The 18,681-nt window shown below is 35.6% G+C and overlaps 1 protein-coding gene across 5 annotated transcripts in view; it reads right to left on the reverse strand.

Annotated features, from left to right (window-relative positions):
• The window catches only part of Cnksr2 (connector enhancer of kinase suppressor of Ras 2), a 220,159-nt gene that overhangs the window by 26,449 nt on the left and 175,029 nt on the right, over nt 1–18,681 (reverse strand). For all 5 annotated transcript variants that reach the window (XM_070040726.1, XM_070040728.1, XM_070040725.1 and 2 more), the window contains 2 exons: nt 16,175–16,275; nt 13,578–14,130 (listed from right to left, as the gene is read on the reverse strand). In XM_070040726.1, the coding sequence (XP_069896827.1) occupies nt 13,578–14,130; nt 16,175–16,275 (654 nt within the window). The remainder of the gene's footprint in view (nt 1–13,577; nt 14,131–16,174; nt 16,276–18,681) is intronic.

Consider the following 18,681-nt stretch of genomic DNA (forward strand, 5'->3'; position numbering starts at 1 on the left):
GCGGTAGAGCAACCAAAACAAAACAAAAAAATCTAAACAATTTTGAAGGACTAGATCATGAATAATTATTCTTTTTTTCTGTCAGCTCTATTAATTATTTAATTGGATGAGATATATAACTGGCTATTCAAGTTGTACCCATGATATGGATTAACATTATTTTCATTTTACTATTATACATTCTGAACTGTTATCATGTATTCTCTAAAAATCATAATAGAAGAGATCATCTTCAATACAGAGGCAGCAGGTATCTAGCCTTAGATCATGATATCAAAATTCAAGGAGGGGGTAACAATGCTCGACAAGACATGTAGTCATTACCTTACTCATGTAACTGTAACCCCTCTGTACAGCATCTTTACAATAAAATAAAATAAAACCAAAAAACAAATGCTCAAATATTTCACCTTATCAAAAATGCAAGGGACTACAAGTGTTCCAGACTTTCAAGGTTTTTTTTCTAAGTATTCAATATTTGCATAGAATTTAACATTTGAGTATTTTGATCTAAAAATCCAAAATCAGAAATGTTTTGAAATTAAAAACTTCCATAATATAAAAATCCAAAAATTTTAAGTTTTGAGGCTTTGAAGCATTTCAGATTTTGGAGTTTTTGATTGTGGATGCTCAACTTGTAGCAGGACATTATTACTTTATAAAGAAGGACGTTAAATGGAGAGGTTTGAATGCCATTTTTCTATGATTTGAAGTTACTATGATGTGAGTTATAGCAGAGTATAGAAATGATATATGAATAGAATCACTGAGTGAAGTTGACCAGAGAAATGGCTCATCAAAGATAGGGCTTTGGTCGAAAATATAATCCACTAGAGATTTTTGGTATGTATTTCTTTATACTTCGGATTCCAATATGTACTTCATCCTGGTTTTATGTTACTCAGGATTGCAAGAAGAAAGGATTAGAAATATTGCAAACTGTCTTAATGAAGTCACCTGATTTTTATAGTTCTATTTTTCATTATTTACAGAATAACAGTTTGTGGATCAGTTTCTATGAAAATGCTTGCAGAAGAAAAATATAAAAGTTATAATCTGAGCTTTATTACTTTCTGCTTTAAATCACCAATATGTTAACCACAGGGTTCATGAACCACAGTTCATGAAAGGTGAAAGAATACACGTATATAATAAATGCATGTATTAAATCCTGACATTTCATCTTTCAGAAATATAAATAAATAAATTAAATGCATTTGAGATTGTGCAGTAAACAAGAAGGAGAACTTTTTTATGGTATTGTAGCTATAAAAGAGACTAGAAGAGTTCAGCACAATAGCATATGCCTATAATTCCAAGCTACTTAGAAATCAGAGGTAGAGGTGCTTGATTCCGAGGGCTAGAGATAAAAGAGAGGAGAGAAAGGAGGTTTATGTGTGAGTGAGTGAGTGAGTGTGTGTGTGTGTGTGTGTGTGTGTTTGTGTGTGTAGGGATAGGTTTGGAGTGTGTGTGTGTGTGTGGAGAGAGAGAGAGAGAGAGAGAGAGACAGAGAGACAGAGAGACAGAGAGACAGAGAGAGAGACAGAGAGACAGAGAGAGAGAGAGACTTTTGGAAGAGAAATAAAAATGTACAATGACAAGTAGTTTTTGAAAGTGAGATACTAGCACTATAAATATAAACTGTGCCAATGAGAGAAAGGATATGAAGCCCCAGCCAAGTTAATTATAAGGGGAGTTCTTAGGAAAAGCTTTTGTTTAAGAAAGATTTCTATAGAAGATGGAATGAATTTATTTGTAGTAACAAATAAATAATACTAAATAAGCATAAATAATACTAAATGCTTGTAAGAAGAATACCATGAGGACAAATGTTCAATTGAGGGATGGGGGAAAAAAAACAAGAGCCTCAAAAACTTAAAAATAATAGTACATCTATTCAATTTCAATAAGTGTTTCAGGCTTTTCCTGAAAGGAGACAAATCTTCAAGGACATTCAAAAATGTTTGTAGAGACAAAAGACTATGAAGAACTGCTTTATGGTCCCTTTAAATAAGCAAGTTACAATTTTTGTGAATAAACATACATTTTAGAAATTATTATAGGGTTACTGTCCAAATCCTTTGAGACTTAACTGCTTAAAGCTTAATGGAACAGCTACCTTATACAAATGAACCAACCAACCAATATACCCAGAAAAAGTTCTATGAAGAATATGGTAAGAAGCCTGATAGGAATATAGGATAAAGTTTTAGAATAGACCATGATGGGGGTAATTTTGTCCTTTGATTTTGATTGAAGGACTAACATGGATTTAATAGGAAAAATAAAGCATTTAAAGCTGTTTTGTACTGTATTTCTGGGCTGGGAGATAAGAAGAAAGGCATAGGCAGTGTGACTTATATAAGACGAAACTTTGCACAATACACTGAGGAATAAAATATGGATTAAAGGATATTACTAAGTAGGTGGATCCAAATGATTGAATGAAATTAATGTTAAGTTTCATATTGAATGCTCTTTCCTTTGGCTTGATCCTTGGTTCTTCCCTATTTAAAATATTTTCTTTAAAATAACAACAGATGCTGGAGGGGATGTGGCCAGAAGGGAACCCTGTTGCATTGTTGCTGGGAGTGTAAACTTGTTCAACCATTTTGGAAAGCAGTATGGAGGTTCCTCAAAAGACTCCACATAGAGCTCCCCTATGACCCAGCAATTCCACTTTGGGGCATTTACCCAAACAATCACAAACTAGGCCATACTAAAGCTACCAGCACGACTATGTTTATTGCAGCATTATTCACCATAGCTAAGATATGGAACCAACCCAGATGCCTCTCAGTAGATGAATGGATCAAGAAAATGTGATATATATATTATATTTATATATTATATATGTATATATATAAATTCTATTCCTCCATCAGAAAGAATGATACCACCCCATTTGTTGGGAAATGGAAAAACCTGGAATAAATATATTAAGTGAAGTAAGCCAGGCCAAAAGAAACACAGGTCCCATGGTTTCCCTTATTTGCAAAATCAAGTATATGTCTAGGACAAGCAGAGAAGTTCAAAAGCTATGTACATATGACCATATAAGATGATGCTAAGTGAAATGAACCCCAAGAAAGTGACACAAGAGGTTTTATATTTGTTGCTGTTCTTTTTAATGTACTTATAATGTACTGTGTAATTTTTTTCATTTTTTTGGTATGTTCTTCCCCCAAGATACAATGTTTGTTCTTACTGTATTTGATTCCAGTGCCCTGCATCTCGTATATACATTTTTCTAATTTGGGGAGGGAAAGGAAATAACAAAATGCTTAAATAAGGTTACAGGTTGACCCACTGTAACAATGAGATGTACAAGACACTATGCTGAAAACAAACTTTATAGCTTTGGGGAGGGGCGTGGGGAGGTTGGGAAGTGAGGAAGAAAGGTATGGTAGGGGAAAAACAAAGGAGTGGGTAACAATGCTCAACAGGAAATGTACTCATTACCGTACAACACATGTAACTGTAAACCCTTTGTACAGTATCTTTAGAATAAAAATATATATTGAAAAAAGGATGACTAATATCAAAGATGAAAAGCTACAGAGTCTAAACTTTGTAACAGAGTTGAATACTTCTAGGTGAAACCTGATAAAATTTTAGCAGAAAAAATATACATAGTTGTATTTAGGTTAAAAATTAAGTATGGGATGCTACCTGCAGCTCAGTGACATTAAAGCATTATATGAACTATGAGTGAAGAGGTTAACATAATGTAAGTATGTTAACATGATACAATGTAACTATGTTAACATAGTGTCTAGATTTCTGTGATCCTTCCAATATGCATAAGAGAAACAAGGTATACATATAAAGGTAGCTGTGGTGAGTGATCTAGAATTCATGTCATAGGCAGAAAGTTAAGGTGATTATATTAGGAAAAGCACAATAGGTAGCACAAATTGTGTGTGATAATGCAATTCAACTGTATGTTTTTGGAAATATGCAAAGCATTGTGATAAGAGCAACCCCAAAGCTTAAAGTTAGAACTCATCAGGTTCAATGTTTCACCTAATTTAAGAATCCCTAACAAATCTTTTTGAGACAGTGTCTCTGTACATTGACAAGACTGGCCTGGAAAATCTGGGTTCAAGAAAGCTTCCTGCCTCAGTGTCCGAAGTAGCTGAGACAATAGGCCCATGTCACCATGCAGGGCTTCGGCCTCTTTTATAAACCCTCTGAGAAATGGCAATCTCACTAACCCCACAATATCACTTAAGAGCAAATGCAGTAATTGGAATGTTCTTCCGTATATCAATCTAAAATCAGCCTTTGTGTAGTTCTACCTATTATGTTCTCTGAAACTTCGAAGACTATCTTCTCCTTCTACACAACGAACTTTCAAATGCTTGCTCTCTTTTTATCTGACTTGAAATTTTATTTTCCACAATAAATAGAAAATTTATCAGAATTTTGCCTTTGTATAAATATAAGGAAGAGATTTTTAACTAGTTGTCCAACATGGAATGTCTTGTTTTTAGAAGCAGGAGCTCTGAGACACAAAAATATTTAAGTAGTATTTCAAAACATGCAAGTATTAAGTAGTCATTGAAATAAGTAGAGGTGCAACAGCAGTTTTTGCAATATATAAAAGGTGTGAGGGTGAATGTAAGTGCCTTGGAACTCTGAAGTTCTATGCTGAGAGGGCAATTATTCATACTTAGAAGATAAGCATTATAAGCAGATTCCAATATAAAAATGTATCTATTAAGTATTTCCCTTAATATAAAACATTTTAAAATTGATTGTGTAGTATAACTAGGGAAGAGCTGCTAACAGTAACACATTAAAAAAGATGCATATTACCAATTTACAGGAGCATTCAAAGTTAAGGCTATCTCTTCACTTAATTATTACAGCAAAGATATTCAGCATTTGTACTGAATTATTTTTGGAATGGTAAACATCTTTGCTGCCTCGACTGCTGAGGCACAATCCTTCTAATTAAGTTAACAAAAGCCCATCATGTGTCTCAGAACCCAAGATGCTAAATCGAGAGGAGGCTGCCCAACAATTACATAGGGTATAAGACAACAGAGTTCAAAGTGAGGGGTGGAGCTTATTGTCAGAGTTTGCTGAAGGACTGTATTAAAGTTAAACTGAGTCTAAGCTATCCTTCCTCCCTGTTCTTTTAAGGAAAAAAAATGCAAATTCCTGAATTTGGCATTAAGAGTAAGAAGAAAATAGCAGAAATGTCAGGGGAAAAGATGTAAAGTTTAAGTTTAGACACAATGAAGTAGTACATAATTTTTTTCTACTAGGAATCCCAAAATAATTGCTTTAAAATGTCCACTTCAAGAGGGTGAAGGAGCGTGTGTGTGTGTGTGTGTGTGTGTGTGTGTGTGTGAGAGAGAGAGAGAGAGAGAGAGAGAGAGAGAGAGAGAGAGAGAGAGATCAATGTAATAAAGTACTTCAAATACTTCTATGAGTCCACCTGTATCCCTATTTAAACGATTTGTTTTTTCCCTTCCCTTCCACAAATTATACCAACATCAAATACAGGTGGACCCATTCCAACAATGAGATGTACAAGTCGTTATGTTGAAAAACGAACTTTACAACTTTGGTGTGTGTGTGGGGGAGGATCAGGTCGGGTACTGTTGGGGGGTATGGGAAAGGATGGGAAGGGGAAACAAAGGAGGAGGCAACAATGCTTGATAAGAAATGTAATTGTTATCTTGCCCATGTAATTGTAACCCCTCTGTATGGTATTTTCATAAAAAATAAAATAAAATAAATAAAATCAGGCTTTAAATTAAAAATAAAACAATTAACAGTCCAGTGTCTCATATGAATGTGTTCTATAAAAAATGTATACTATTCCAAACTTTAAAGAAAATGTAAGAAATATTTCCTTGATATGAAAATATAGAATGTAAGTCATTCCCTTGGTAAATTATGTATTCAGGGGGTTATAAATACTATTTTCTACTTATAGAAAGTTCTCCTTATATCAGGAAAAAAACAAAACATGTTTAGGCTCAGAGATTAAAAGTCAAAGCTAAATAAAATGTATACAAATAAAATGTATACGTACAAAAAATACTTCTATGAAAACAATAATGAAACCTTTTAAAAGTGTTTTAAAAAGTGGAGCAACTGAGTTACATTCCCAGTTCCTATTTTTATTAAAGCTAATTGGCTCTGGCTTAGCTGTTTTCATCACCAGCTCTAGCATAAGCTGACAGTATTGGAAAATCTCCATAAAGAAGGCAAAAGTTCATGAGTTACTTAAGCATTAGGCAAGTAGGTAAGAGAATTGATACGTGAGTTGGAGTGTATGTGTGGAGGGGTGTTAGTGTACATGTACAGTCATTGCCTTTTCTTCTCACATTTCCCCTTCCATCCTATTTGAAAAGGCCAACTGCTGACATTTCTGGGATTGAAATGGGTTCTGAGGTGGTAATTTGTCTAAATACACTTTTTGTAGTACTGAAGAGGTAAACTCAGGCCCTGTGCTTGCTAAGCAAGGTGCTTTATAACCTGAGCCATGCCCATAGCCCTTTCTTTTTTTAGTTTTGGGATAGGGTTTAGCTTATGTCTAGGCCACCCTGGTCCATGATCTTCCTATTTAAACTTCCTAAGTAGCTTGAGGACAGGCATGCATCACCACGCCCAGCTATTGAGATGGAAGTCTTCCTAACTTGATGCTTTGGCTGGCCTTGAACTATGACTCTCCTGGTTTCTGCCTCTGAACTAGCTAGGATTATAGGTATGAACTACTACTACCCCTTGCTTTGACTATTGCTTATATTATAAAGTAAGGCCAAATCAAAAAGTTTCAGGAAAAGCCCATGAGTTACAGAAAAAAGGTATATGAGAAAAATAAATGTGTACCAGAATTAAATTTTAAGCCCTTACATTTTTGGCTGGATCTACCAGAAGCCATAGAGTGCTTTAGGCAATGGTACAAATCAAGAATAAAATCACTGCTTTTAAGAAGTTTACATTCTTGTGGGTAGAAACGGAAGTTCGTCAGTGAGTGGTATTTACCATTATTTCAGAGTGATAAAGCTGGCAGCAATATAAAACAAGGAAAACACTCCAGATGCCCATGGTGGGGCACATTTGGGCCAGTCTGAGTCATCAGTGAAGGACTCAGAAGGGAAAAATTGAATTGAGACCCTACAAATAAATATTTGAGTATATACATATATCTACATATGCATGTATATGGCAAGGATTTTGATGTTTGGAATCTAGGGTTTCTTTTGAGTTTCCAAGTGTCCACATTCAAAAACTAAAATGAGTGATAAAAATGTAAACAAGGGTTTTATTCTATTTAGCTTCTTTTTTTTGGTATTTTAGCTTCTAGAACACAGATAATACATTAACTTGAAACATACAAAATTGCTGTTACTTTATCATTGTCACTTATATAAATAACAATTCATATGGGTCAACTCAGTGGCTGGACCTGAACAAAGACAGGTCATATAGTCAAGTAGACATTATTTACTGAGGCTTTCTGAGGCCTGATTACTATATAAGTACTGCAACTGTCCTTTTTGCCTAAATTCAAGTCTGCTCCAAATCTGCAGGCAATTATGTAACATTTGTTCTACAGGCTTAGAATGTGTCATATATATACTAAATGCTTCCTGGTATTACCTCATTTAATTCTCATATAACCCCAAAAGGCAGCTACTTTTATCTTATTACTTAGTACTGGAAATATTCACCAATCATATTTCATCTAAGAGGCAGTGTGACAAAGCAGGCATTTAAATTAGAGATGTTTCTAGCAACTGTATTCTAAGCTAGGACGACATGTTTGTCCATTTATAAGGCAATAATAATTGTATTAAACATGCTATATTTTCAGGGTTATGTAATATTTACACATGCACGTGTATATATACATATATATATAATTTCAAGAGCATCAAGATGTTTAAATGAAGTGATATGATCTGGAGTATATGTACATGTATATCTTGTGCCTGTCCTGGACCTTGAACTCTGGGCCCGAGCACTATCCCTAAGCTTCTTTGCTCAAGACTAGCATTCTACTATTTGAGCCACAACTCCACTTCTATTTTTTTTGCTGTTAATTGGCCTGATTTCTTGCTTGGCCTGGCTTCAAACTGTGACCCTCCGATCTAAGCTTCCTGAGTCACTGATGCCAAGCATGAGTCACTGGTGCCCAGTTGAAGTATATTCTTGAGTGTGTATATATATATATATATGTATATATATGTGTGTGTGTGTGTGTGTGTGTGTGTGTGTGTGTGTGTGTATGTGTGTATGTATATATATGCATATATATGAGAGGAGTGAAATAATGCTTGAATGAATAAATATATCTCAAGATGTAACATATATTGATAGAGCCACTCATACAGAAAGTAATAACAAACATTACAGTATATTTTCTTCATAATCTTAAAAATAAAGCAGTCTAAATCAGTTTCACTTGTCATTTAGGCATAGGCATGTGGGAAAACCTTGGCTGATGGAATTTAGGGTTAAGTCGGCTAGCAGGATACAGGAAAAGTTTTCTTTGTTCTTTTAAAGATTCTTTTAAAGAGGGCTCATTATTTGGCTGTTTGGATACAATCTTACGAGAAGTGATGCATAAAGCTTTTGCCATTACAGAAAAGTCAACTATGAGTTCTGACATTGTACAGTATGAAATTCAGCACAAGGAAGTTTCACCTCTGAACTTCTTGTAAGTTAAGACAATAATTTTTTCCTAATTAAGCCCCCAAATGAGGGAGGGGCTTATGTTTGATCACTGACCAGGATCAGAATTACAAATAGACTACTTTTTATTTAATCTTCTGTGTTTTTATGTCTCCCTAGCAGTATTTCTTCAGAATCAGAAAATATAGTATTAAGGCATGTTTCTAGATGCTGTTCTTTCTTTAAATACACTTGTTATATAACCAGTGACAGATGGTGCCTTAAACTTTACAGAGGTGACATATTTAAGGGTCCGTTACTCTTTTTCTTACTTTATCATGTCTTTTAATTCACATTGCAGGCATCATTCACTAAACTACTCCCTTTAGACTGGAACTATAATTTCAGAGATTTTTGATGATTATATGATTATTGTTCTAAATCCTTTGTGTGCAAAATTTACTGTGTAAACAAAAAAGTGAAAAGAGCTGCAACATTTTTTTTCTGTTTTTAACTTGTTCCTTTTCTCCTCCTTCAACACAGTTTTGCATTCTGAGAATATCTTTCCCTTGCCCACACATCTCCTCCCTGAATGTTCTCGAAAATAAAATTCACGGTTTTTAGAAAATCTTCAGGAAATTACTGTAGAATCCTTACAATGATTCAAGAGGATGAAGTATCTTCTTCTGTACTATATTGGTAGATATTATCCAACCTGCCTGCCTAGATAAATGCAGATTTTAGGCTATTGAGCTGTATATTCTGCACAGTTCCTAAGATATCAATGGTGTATCAAAGCATGCTAGATTTTAAAAATAGAATTTTAAAGTATATTTCTCAGCAGATCTCCTTTTGAGAATACCAATAATATCTCATTCAGACAACCTAATGTGTGCAGTAGTTATAAGGGAATAGATTTTTATCCATTTCCCTCCCTGCAGAAGACTTAGGTTTTGCTTTAGATTTCTAAGATCAAACTAAATATATGTACAAATTAAGTGAAACTATTAATGTATAATCTCCAATGTAATGGAAAGAGAACAATGTAACTTTGCTGAGTAAATGAAAGCACCAAGAATGTGTGGCTGAGTACTTTTATAACTGCCAGTGGGGAAATAAGTAGAATTAGGGGATCAAGGTTTTGAAAAACCTCATCTAAACTGCCTACTATGACAAAAGAAAAGTAGTATTGTGATATTAGGGTAGATGATTTATGAATTAAGTGTATCTTTCTTATGGATCCTATAATTTTTGATTATGCCCCTCGAAAGTTGCATATGCTGACATAATTAATAATTTAATTTGGTGGAGGTATTATAAGGCCCACACCTCAATAAGCTTGGAAACTCCTAATTGGGATAATAGGAAATTACTTGTCTTCTCCCAAATGCCAGTGAAGTAGGTCAGGATAATTAATATTCAAGCTGACTTTTCAGTCAAAGGAAAATAAGACAAGTCTCATCTGTGTACTTTTAGTACCATCCATTTCAGACTAAAATGAGTTCAGCCTGAGAAATCACAGCATGACTCAGTTAAATAATTGAATTTCAAAATAAGACAAAAGGTACCCTAGTTCAACCATGTGAACAAGATTGAAGCCTGTTCTAAGGAAGGCTAAATTTATACCTCATAAGAAGGGCCAAATTCCAGTCATAAGGAAAACTTAGAAGAAATTCAGGATTTAGGCACACCTTGCTTCTTAGAGTGCCTTGTAAGCACCATATAATATATGCCATATTATATAAGGTGAAATAAAATACTAATGATAACAAAGGGGTCTGTTTGATGCTATAATTCTTCATCCCAAAGGCATATTTTCATGTTTTATTCGATTACCCCTTTTGCTAACTTTCCTGATATTTCTTTTTTAAAAAGTTATGTTTTTCTATCTTTAAATAGTTGTACAAAGGGGTTACCATTCAACAAAGCAGTTTATGAATACAATGCATCTTGATTGATATCACCTCTTTCAGATACATTTCATTTTAATTTTTTTTAAAGCTGCAAATGATGTTTGGAGCCAGATATAGCAAAAGTATTTCCCCTGTACATCTATACTTGATTACTATTAATTCTGCTTGGTGGGTCAAACCAGATGGTGGCCTTGGGCAGGACAGTCAGTAACGAACAGATTGCTGATAGACTTTGATTTTTACAATGAACTGAGCTGCGTTGAAAAGTGTGATATCATGTGACAGCTGATATCATAGCTACAGCTTCTCATTCCTGTGTGTAATTTGTGCTCTGTTGGCATGATACTAACAGCTTGGTTTAAATAAGCAACTTGTATCTTCACTGCCAATGAATACTCAGGTTAGTCATAAGTATGCTACCCTATAGTTAGATCGGAAATTATATTTTGAATTTTAATGCTGTTTCCCCACATGAATTTTTATCAAGTTGCACACTTTAACTACTAGCAATGATATTGCAATCCCACCTCATCGGTAGAATGGTAAACATAAATTGCATCAAACAAGGACCATCTTTCTAGGCAAGCATGAAATGCATTGCAATGTTGAGTACAGTTTGAAGTACACTGAGACATCAAGTGGAAGATTTATGGAAAAATAGCCAGAAAAAAATGGGGCTTCACCTCTTGTGAAACAGATATGATTGAGAGAGCATGGTTGCCCCGGAATGCTAGACTATAAAATATGTGATATTCAAATTATTGACACACTAGGGATGTTCTGCCTTATAATATATGTTCCACAAAGGGAGAGTATACTGGGAAAGATGGACAGTACCAGATAGTTATTCATTGAGAACCTGAAGAAAAAATCCTACTCACTTAGGAGTACAGAACAGAACGACAAAAAAAGAGACTCTAGAAGAAAGTCTGCAGCCATTTAACTGGAGATGCTCCGTGAGCTCCTGGAAACTTGAAGAAAGATCAGGAATGGTACCATGTTTACCCTTTGGATCCTTCCTAGTGCTTTCCAACAAATTGACCAAGATGAAGTGCTAAAGACCTTTTTTATTAAAACAAAAAACAGCAGTATCCATGACTCTCCTTATAGAAATGATGGAAAAAATTCTGAATAGAATTCTCTATTTTAGAGAGTGTGCCTAATTGCACTAGTTTATTTTAAAATTCCTTGGATGAAGTTAATTTTTTCTAATGTTTATAGAATACTCAACAAACCACATATTTGTTCTTAGCAATTGTGCAGTACCTGGATGAAACTTGAACTGACATTTCAAATTCATCTTAAAATTTTAGAAAACAAGCTATTAATTCTAGGAATTGTTAGGACACTGAGCATGAATTATGTCTGCCAGAAGTCCTACAGTGGCCTAGCATGACTCCTTAATATTTCTCCACAAGACTGTTCCATAATCTCTGAGAGATGTCACTGTTGGGAGGGCTTGGCAAGTAATAGATGGTAATTACCTTTCCTGTACCTTTGTAATATTTCTCATGGAGATTATGGCTAAAATATACTTCATACTGAAGCTGTCTCAGCATGTGAAGTTTATTATAAGCAATTCGTACATTTTCATGGAGATTATAGCTACTGAAGCTGGTTCAGCCTGTGGGGTTTATGATGAGCAATTCTTATATTTTCTTGTAGAAGATACAACATTTTCATTTAGTAATACAATGAAGGTCTGCACCATAAAAAGAGGTTTACTGTGTTCTCATGACAACAGTCACCAATGTGGCTCTCATTTTAAATGAACCAAACTTCATACATCAGGCTTCTGACCTATTGGTAACTTATGAGTTGTTTTTCCAATTGTGACCAAAAAACTTAGATCACTATATCCTGTATCAAATTCTTGCAAAATGGGCTGACAGCTCCATTTTTGTTCCTATGTTTTAAAAAGAGAAATTTTTTAAAAAGAGAAGGGGACCAAATTTGTAACTACTTTCATCACCATTGGTCTAAATTGGCTCAGATTGCATTTTGAGTAAAGTCTTCTACACTATTCCTCCTATACTTACATTTTTTTGCATTTCATGTTTAGGATTTATAGCCAAGTTATAATTTTCTTCCTAACCAAAATAATGTGGGTTATAGCCTTTCCTTTAAACTAGCCTCACACTTTTGGAACACAATATTATGTCAGCTAAAAAAACTTGGTATTAGCATGTTGCTTAAAGTACTTGATTCCCACCAAACATATTCTTAATGCCAAACCCCAAGAGGATTATTTAAATGACTTTTCTCTCTTTCAAGTTGATTTTTATGAAATTGATTTTTTTCATTAATACATATCTCCAGAAAGTAGATGAATGTGTTGGCAAATTGGTTTCTAGAAACAAGTTCAGCTATTTATAACAACAGACATGTGATGTAAAATCTTTCTCTGGAATAAAACTGTTTTTTGATTTCTCCTTTAAGTCTGACATTGAAAGCGTGCACGTGTGTGTGTGTGTGTGTGTGTGTGTGTGTGTGTGTGTGTGTGTGTGTGTGTGTGTGTGTGTGTGTGTGTGTGTGTGTGTGTGTGTGTGTGTGTGTGTGTGTGTGTGTGTGTGTGTAGGGGATGGGTGAATATGTGTATTTGTGCATGTTTTCACTTATTCAACCAAAGCTCAGGGGTCTGCCAACATCCTGCCTGAAGCATTTGTAGTTTCTTATTTGAAACTCGGGGGGTGGACAATTACTGTGGAAAAACAGATGAGAAGAAAGTAGATAAGAGAAGGAAGAAAAAGGAAAGAAAACTATTAACCTTAAAAGGCAAATGGGTGGTTGGAAAAAAAAAACCAAACCAATTATTTGCCCCAGTACTGGGTGTCCTGGCCCATAAGCTTCATTATACATCATTTTTTTTTCATGTTGCTAAAGTTCTGAAAGTAGTACACCAAGGGAGACCTAACTTCCTATGCAGCAAGACCATGATTTTATGCAAGAAAGGCAACAATTTTATTTTTTGAAAAGGTTAGGGCTTTGTGTCCACGGACTACAAATCTCTGTAAGCATACTTACTTTTTTCTCCTATGTTTTCCCCTGCTGCCTCTCCTTCTTCTTCCTCCTCCTCCTCCTCCTCCTCTTCCTCCACCTCTGGGGGCTGCACCTCATCTTGTGGGTCACAGGTACTAACTGGCGCGTTCAGGCAGCAGTGGTTGAACCCACTATCTCGAGGCAGCGTGAAACTTCGAGGCTTGCCCCCGTTGCCATTTAGCACTTGCATCCTCTCGCTCTCAGCTAGAGGGTATGGCCCATAATGATCCTGTAGATGGCACTTCTGAGTTGGAAGGGTAGACTGCCGCCTGTGCTCCGGGGAGAGGGCTGCCGAGTCAGAGAAGACAGAATCCTCCAGGGGCAGAGTCTGAAGATAGTGTAAGCCCGAACTTGTCAGGGGCGTCTCAATTAAATCCTGCCAGGAACGGCGCTGACTCGCTGTCTTGCGGATGGGAGACACTGCGCTGCTCCCAGTTACTTCTTGGCGGAACTCCTCATGGGATGACTGAGACTGAGAGGTCTCTGTAGAGGAGAGCCGGCTGTGCTTTGCTTCCACATAAGGGCTGGCACAACTCATCTGCAGGAAAGGAGCCTTTGATTAGTCTTCCTAGAAATATCAGATCACGTCTAGTGCCAAGTACCGTGTTGACCAGGAAATATTTAAGTGATTGGTTTTTAGCTGGTCAAGTATGGACTCAGCAAGCTTGCAGCCATCCCAAAGGTAGGCGCCAGATTGCATTTTTGTTTAGAAATAGAGACATGGATGAAATACAGCTGTATCAGGCTCTCACGAAAAATTCAATACATTAATGCAATCTCATGCAATGAATGCTGTTTGTTAAAATGTGAGTGCTTATAGAAGAAATAGTCAACTAAAAATATAGTTTAAAACCTCAACTCTGAAGTATATCATCTGCAAATGCTTATTGCTGGATTTTATGTAGTCTAGGGGGTGATGGAAAGGAGAGAGGCTACTGGATCTGAGAGCAAAAATTGTATAGACACAGACTAAACCTTTCTTCCGAGGTGAATATGTGCCCCTGTGGGAGCCGACAGAACAGCTGTCTTAAGGTTTTGTCAAGTCTAGAGAATTAAAAAATGTACACAGGATGAGATTATACCTTGTTGGAGATTAACATTTGCTTTGAGCATAGACACTGTAGGATATATAAACAAAAAAAGGAGGGATATTTTTATCTGTGGAATTTAAAGTTTGGGAATCTATGTTGTGCATAAAGCGCAACCAAGGAGAAGGAAGGACTAGGAAGAGGAGAACAATGTAGAACACTTACAGTGTACATACCTCCTGTGGTAAGCCTTACTCTAGTTCTGGGGGCTAACAGGCTAGGCTAAGTGCCTTTCTGGCAGAAGAGGCCACATTTGTTAAATGTGATGGTCACAAATGGGGTTGAGATGGTCAATTCATTCCTCTTAATAAAGGAGTAGTAAACAATAATATTAGTGATAATATATAATAATAATAATAAAGGAGTAATAAAAATTACTTTTGTGGGTACTTGGTTACCTTTCAATGTATTAATAATAATGTGAAGTTCCCTTCTTGAAATTCACAAGTTGCTATATTTACTTAAAAAGCTGTTCAGTAAATCTGTGTTTTGTCTCTCTCTTTAATAAATATTTTAAAGTAAGTATTCAGATCCCAATGTTTTAGGATAAAAGGAAACATATGAATTATATCCCTGCAAAAACAGAAATTGAGTTAGGATGACTGTTGTTGTCATCTAAACCCAGCTTCCTTTTCTCTTGTGGAATATTCGGTCCCAATATAGGCAGAATTAATAGTTAAAGTAACTTGGCTAGGGATCTGAGAGCATTAGCTCTGATCTGAGATTCTTAGATAGTCTCAGTAATTCTGATGGCATAGGATGAAATGGTCTCAACAAAACAAGGACAATTGTTTACCAGTTAAAAGATCAAAAGCACAGCTTATACACAGAATTATTTGTACTGGCTTGAGAATTTTTGAGCACTATTTAAACATACACAAAACCAGATCCCATGGCCATCTAAAATGCTACATGCACAAATATCTTCACTATGGATACAATATTATTTTTGTGGCACTGAGAATCAAATCCAGGGAATTAAACATGCTAAGCAAGAATTCTTCCACTGAACTACAACCCTGGCTCTATAACACTAAGTTTTATCAGTTGCTTCTAAAGCACATAGGAATAAAATTCATTCGTGTGGAGTAAGGTCAATTTCTATCTCTTCTTTAAAGAATGTTTTGGTTGATATCTCCAGGAAGACCACTATGATATAAACAGATCTAATCCGTTCTGACCACTATTTTCTTGATTAAATATTCTTTGAACACTTAAATATTTCCTACTGGGAGAGAGTGAGGGAAGGGTGACAATGTTCAAAAAGAAATGTACTCTTTATGTGACGATTAATGTAACTGTAACCTCTCTGTACACCACCTTTACAAAAACAATAAATAAATTAAAAATATTTTTCTTCGTCATGTTAGACTTCAAATTTATTTTTCCCTAAAAAGCCTAAGGTTTGACCTACAATTCCCTACATAATTTTTTAAACATACACAGGGATCTTTCAGGTGAGAGAATCTGGTGCTGTATTAAGCATACACTTACAGAGGGAGGCCGTGGGTAAGTATCATAGGGAGGTGGAGGACTGTCCTGTTTTGGCGTTGATGGAGTGTCTGCTTCTTCCTTGTCACTCTCACTCCAGTAATCTGAAAATTCATACACACAGATACATCAATGCTCTAGGAAATGTTTCTAGTCACATTCTAGTAACATATGTTACTGTTTAACAAAATGAAATTAAAATTCCACTCCCATACCACATTCTCCAGAATTCCTTTAACCCCAGAGTCACCAACTTTTGTTCTCAGCTGGTGTTTTGAAGATGAAGGGCACAATCACCTAATTCCAACCTCCCTTTAAAGCAAGGGCTCACACATAGCTGTAATTTTGTGGAGTAAGGGAAAAGGCAATGTGAGAGCCAACTGAAGTTTATGGTTCTTTCAGTTCTAGACCAAATCATTCTGAATTCAGTGCCAATTGAGTTCTATCACATGATGCATCTCAAAGTTGTATTATTTTATCCTAAAGATGAATATTAACACAAACAGTTACAAAATAACATTCTCAATTATTTTCTTTGGCTTCAATTCACTGGTTATCTAACAAGCACCGTTTCCAAAGTCATGCTGACATGAATCTCCCTAACACCATACTCCCACTTCTCTTTTGAAACACATGGCAAACTCTGATTCTTGCCAAATGCAAAAGGGCAAATCTGCTGATGAGGCTATAAGTTCCAAACTTCAGAACTACTTAAAAGGGTAGAAAATGTAAGCCAATAGACAAAGTGACTTGACAGTCTTCAGGCAAGAAAGAGGGTGAACAACTCTGAGAGATGTATTACTAGAGGCAGCGGAAATCAAAGCTATTCCACTAATCTCTTAGCCACCCTGTAAATAGTAGGTTAATTTTTATGTGATTTACAAGAACAAAAATCCAGAGGTATTATCTACACTAAGCTCAGACAAGAAAAGGTATTAAAATAAAAGGTTCTTTATGCTTAGGAAAATTTAAATCACTAAAGATCTATCACAAGGCTCACCTAATATTCAGATTTAGATGAAAAATTAGAGGACATATTTTTATAGCAACCTTTCTCTTGGCAAAAATTCTCAATTGTAATATTTGCCCTGTGGTGCTGATTAATAATAAGCATAACTAACACTAATGGTAAAATTATCATATGGCAGATAGGAGTAATAGACTTGGGATTTGGATTAAGAAATTGCATTGTCTCAAAGCTCTAAGGATTGCTTCTGAGTCTGGTTTAACATTGTAGGAGAGTTCAATGTGAAGCATATTCATTATTATTTAGTCTTTCCACCTCCTTCTAAGTTTTAATTTTGGTTACTGTGAGTAGGAACTCTTCATCAAAGGATACTGGGAATAAAATAAATAATTTAATAATAAATAATTTAGGCCTTCAAGCACAAGAAAACTGACCATTATTTTCCTTTGAGTAAAAGACAATTGATGTCTAGTTAATCTAAATTTGATGTTTTCTCTTACTGGAAAAACATAGGAAAGTGGAACATGGTAGATCAGGCCTATAATCAAGAAGTGGAAGCAGGAAGCAGGAAGACCTTTTGTTTAAGGCAAGTCTGGTCTACATGATGAGACTTTTCACCTGCCCCCAACCAAACCAAAACAAAGAGAAAAACAGTGACATATTTGGCTAGTGACAGTGTAACTAAGTTTCCCCTTATGAATTAATATAGCTGCTCAGACACAGATCATGCAAATGCAGGCCAACAAAGCATGACCTATATAATAAGGCAGATGTAGGTTCAATTCTAGACCGAGTTCTGTGTCTGTCTTGAAATGGTTCCTTAACCATACGTCTCTTCATTTGTTTTCTTAATTTGTGAAGGGGAGAGGCTAAATAACAACCATTATGTGGAGTTGTTTAGGAGGTACCAAATAAGGTAACATATTCAAATGCCTTGCACCCTGAACACAGTAAGTACTAGGGCTGCTTATCTTCCTGGATGTTTTTGTAGGTAGGATGCTAGGGCAGTCTGACCCAGATCACAGAGGCAATAAAGGCCTGGCGTTCATCTTCTTGACAGTTTTTATTTTTTTAATTGTAGCAATTTCCAACAGTGGAAAGTGAAATCTGGAGGCCTGTGTTATTGACTAGGCAATTTTATGAGAGCCTGAAATCCTACTTGGGAGTCAGTGTGAGTCCCTCAAAGCAACAGGCTGGCCAAGATTACTTCACTCTCATCCTTCTCATTATTTCTAGAAACTCTGGCTGATTTTTCTCCTTGATGCTTGTACTGATACCTTGGGATTGTAAGGAAATGGTTGTGTTTAGTACACGGAAAAGATCATCAACATTTTATTCAGGGCTCCATAGTGGTAGATTTGGGAGATTCTCTTTTTTTCTCCTCAACTACAGTAGACAGAATTCATATTGACTATTTGATATAATTCTTGGTTTATTAAAAAGCACCATCAATCTAAAATTTTCTTGTGTTGCTTAAAAAAGAGAGAACTACCACTCTAAAAATTAAATTCGTATACTAAGCTATATGTGATGGTATGTGCGT

Source organism: Dipodomys merriami, unplaced genomic scaffold, assembly GCF_024711535.1.
Source record: "Dipodomys merriami isolate MVZ:Mamm:240054 unplaced genomic scaffold, mDipMer1.0.p SCAF_3, whole genome shotgun sequence".
NCBI lineage: Eukaryota > Metazoa > Chordata > Mammalia > Rodentia > Heteromyidae > Dipodomys > Dipodomys merriami.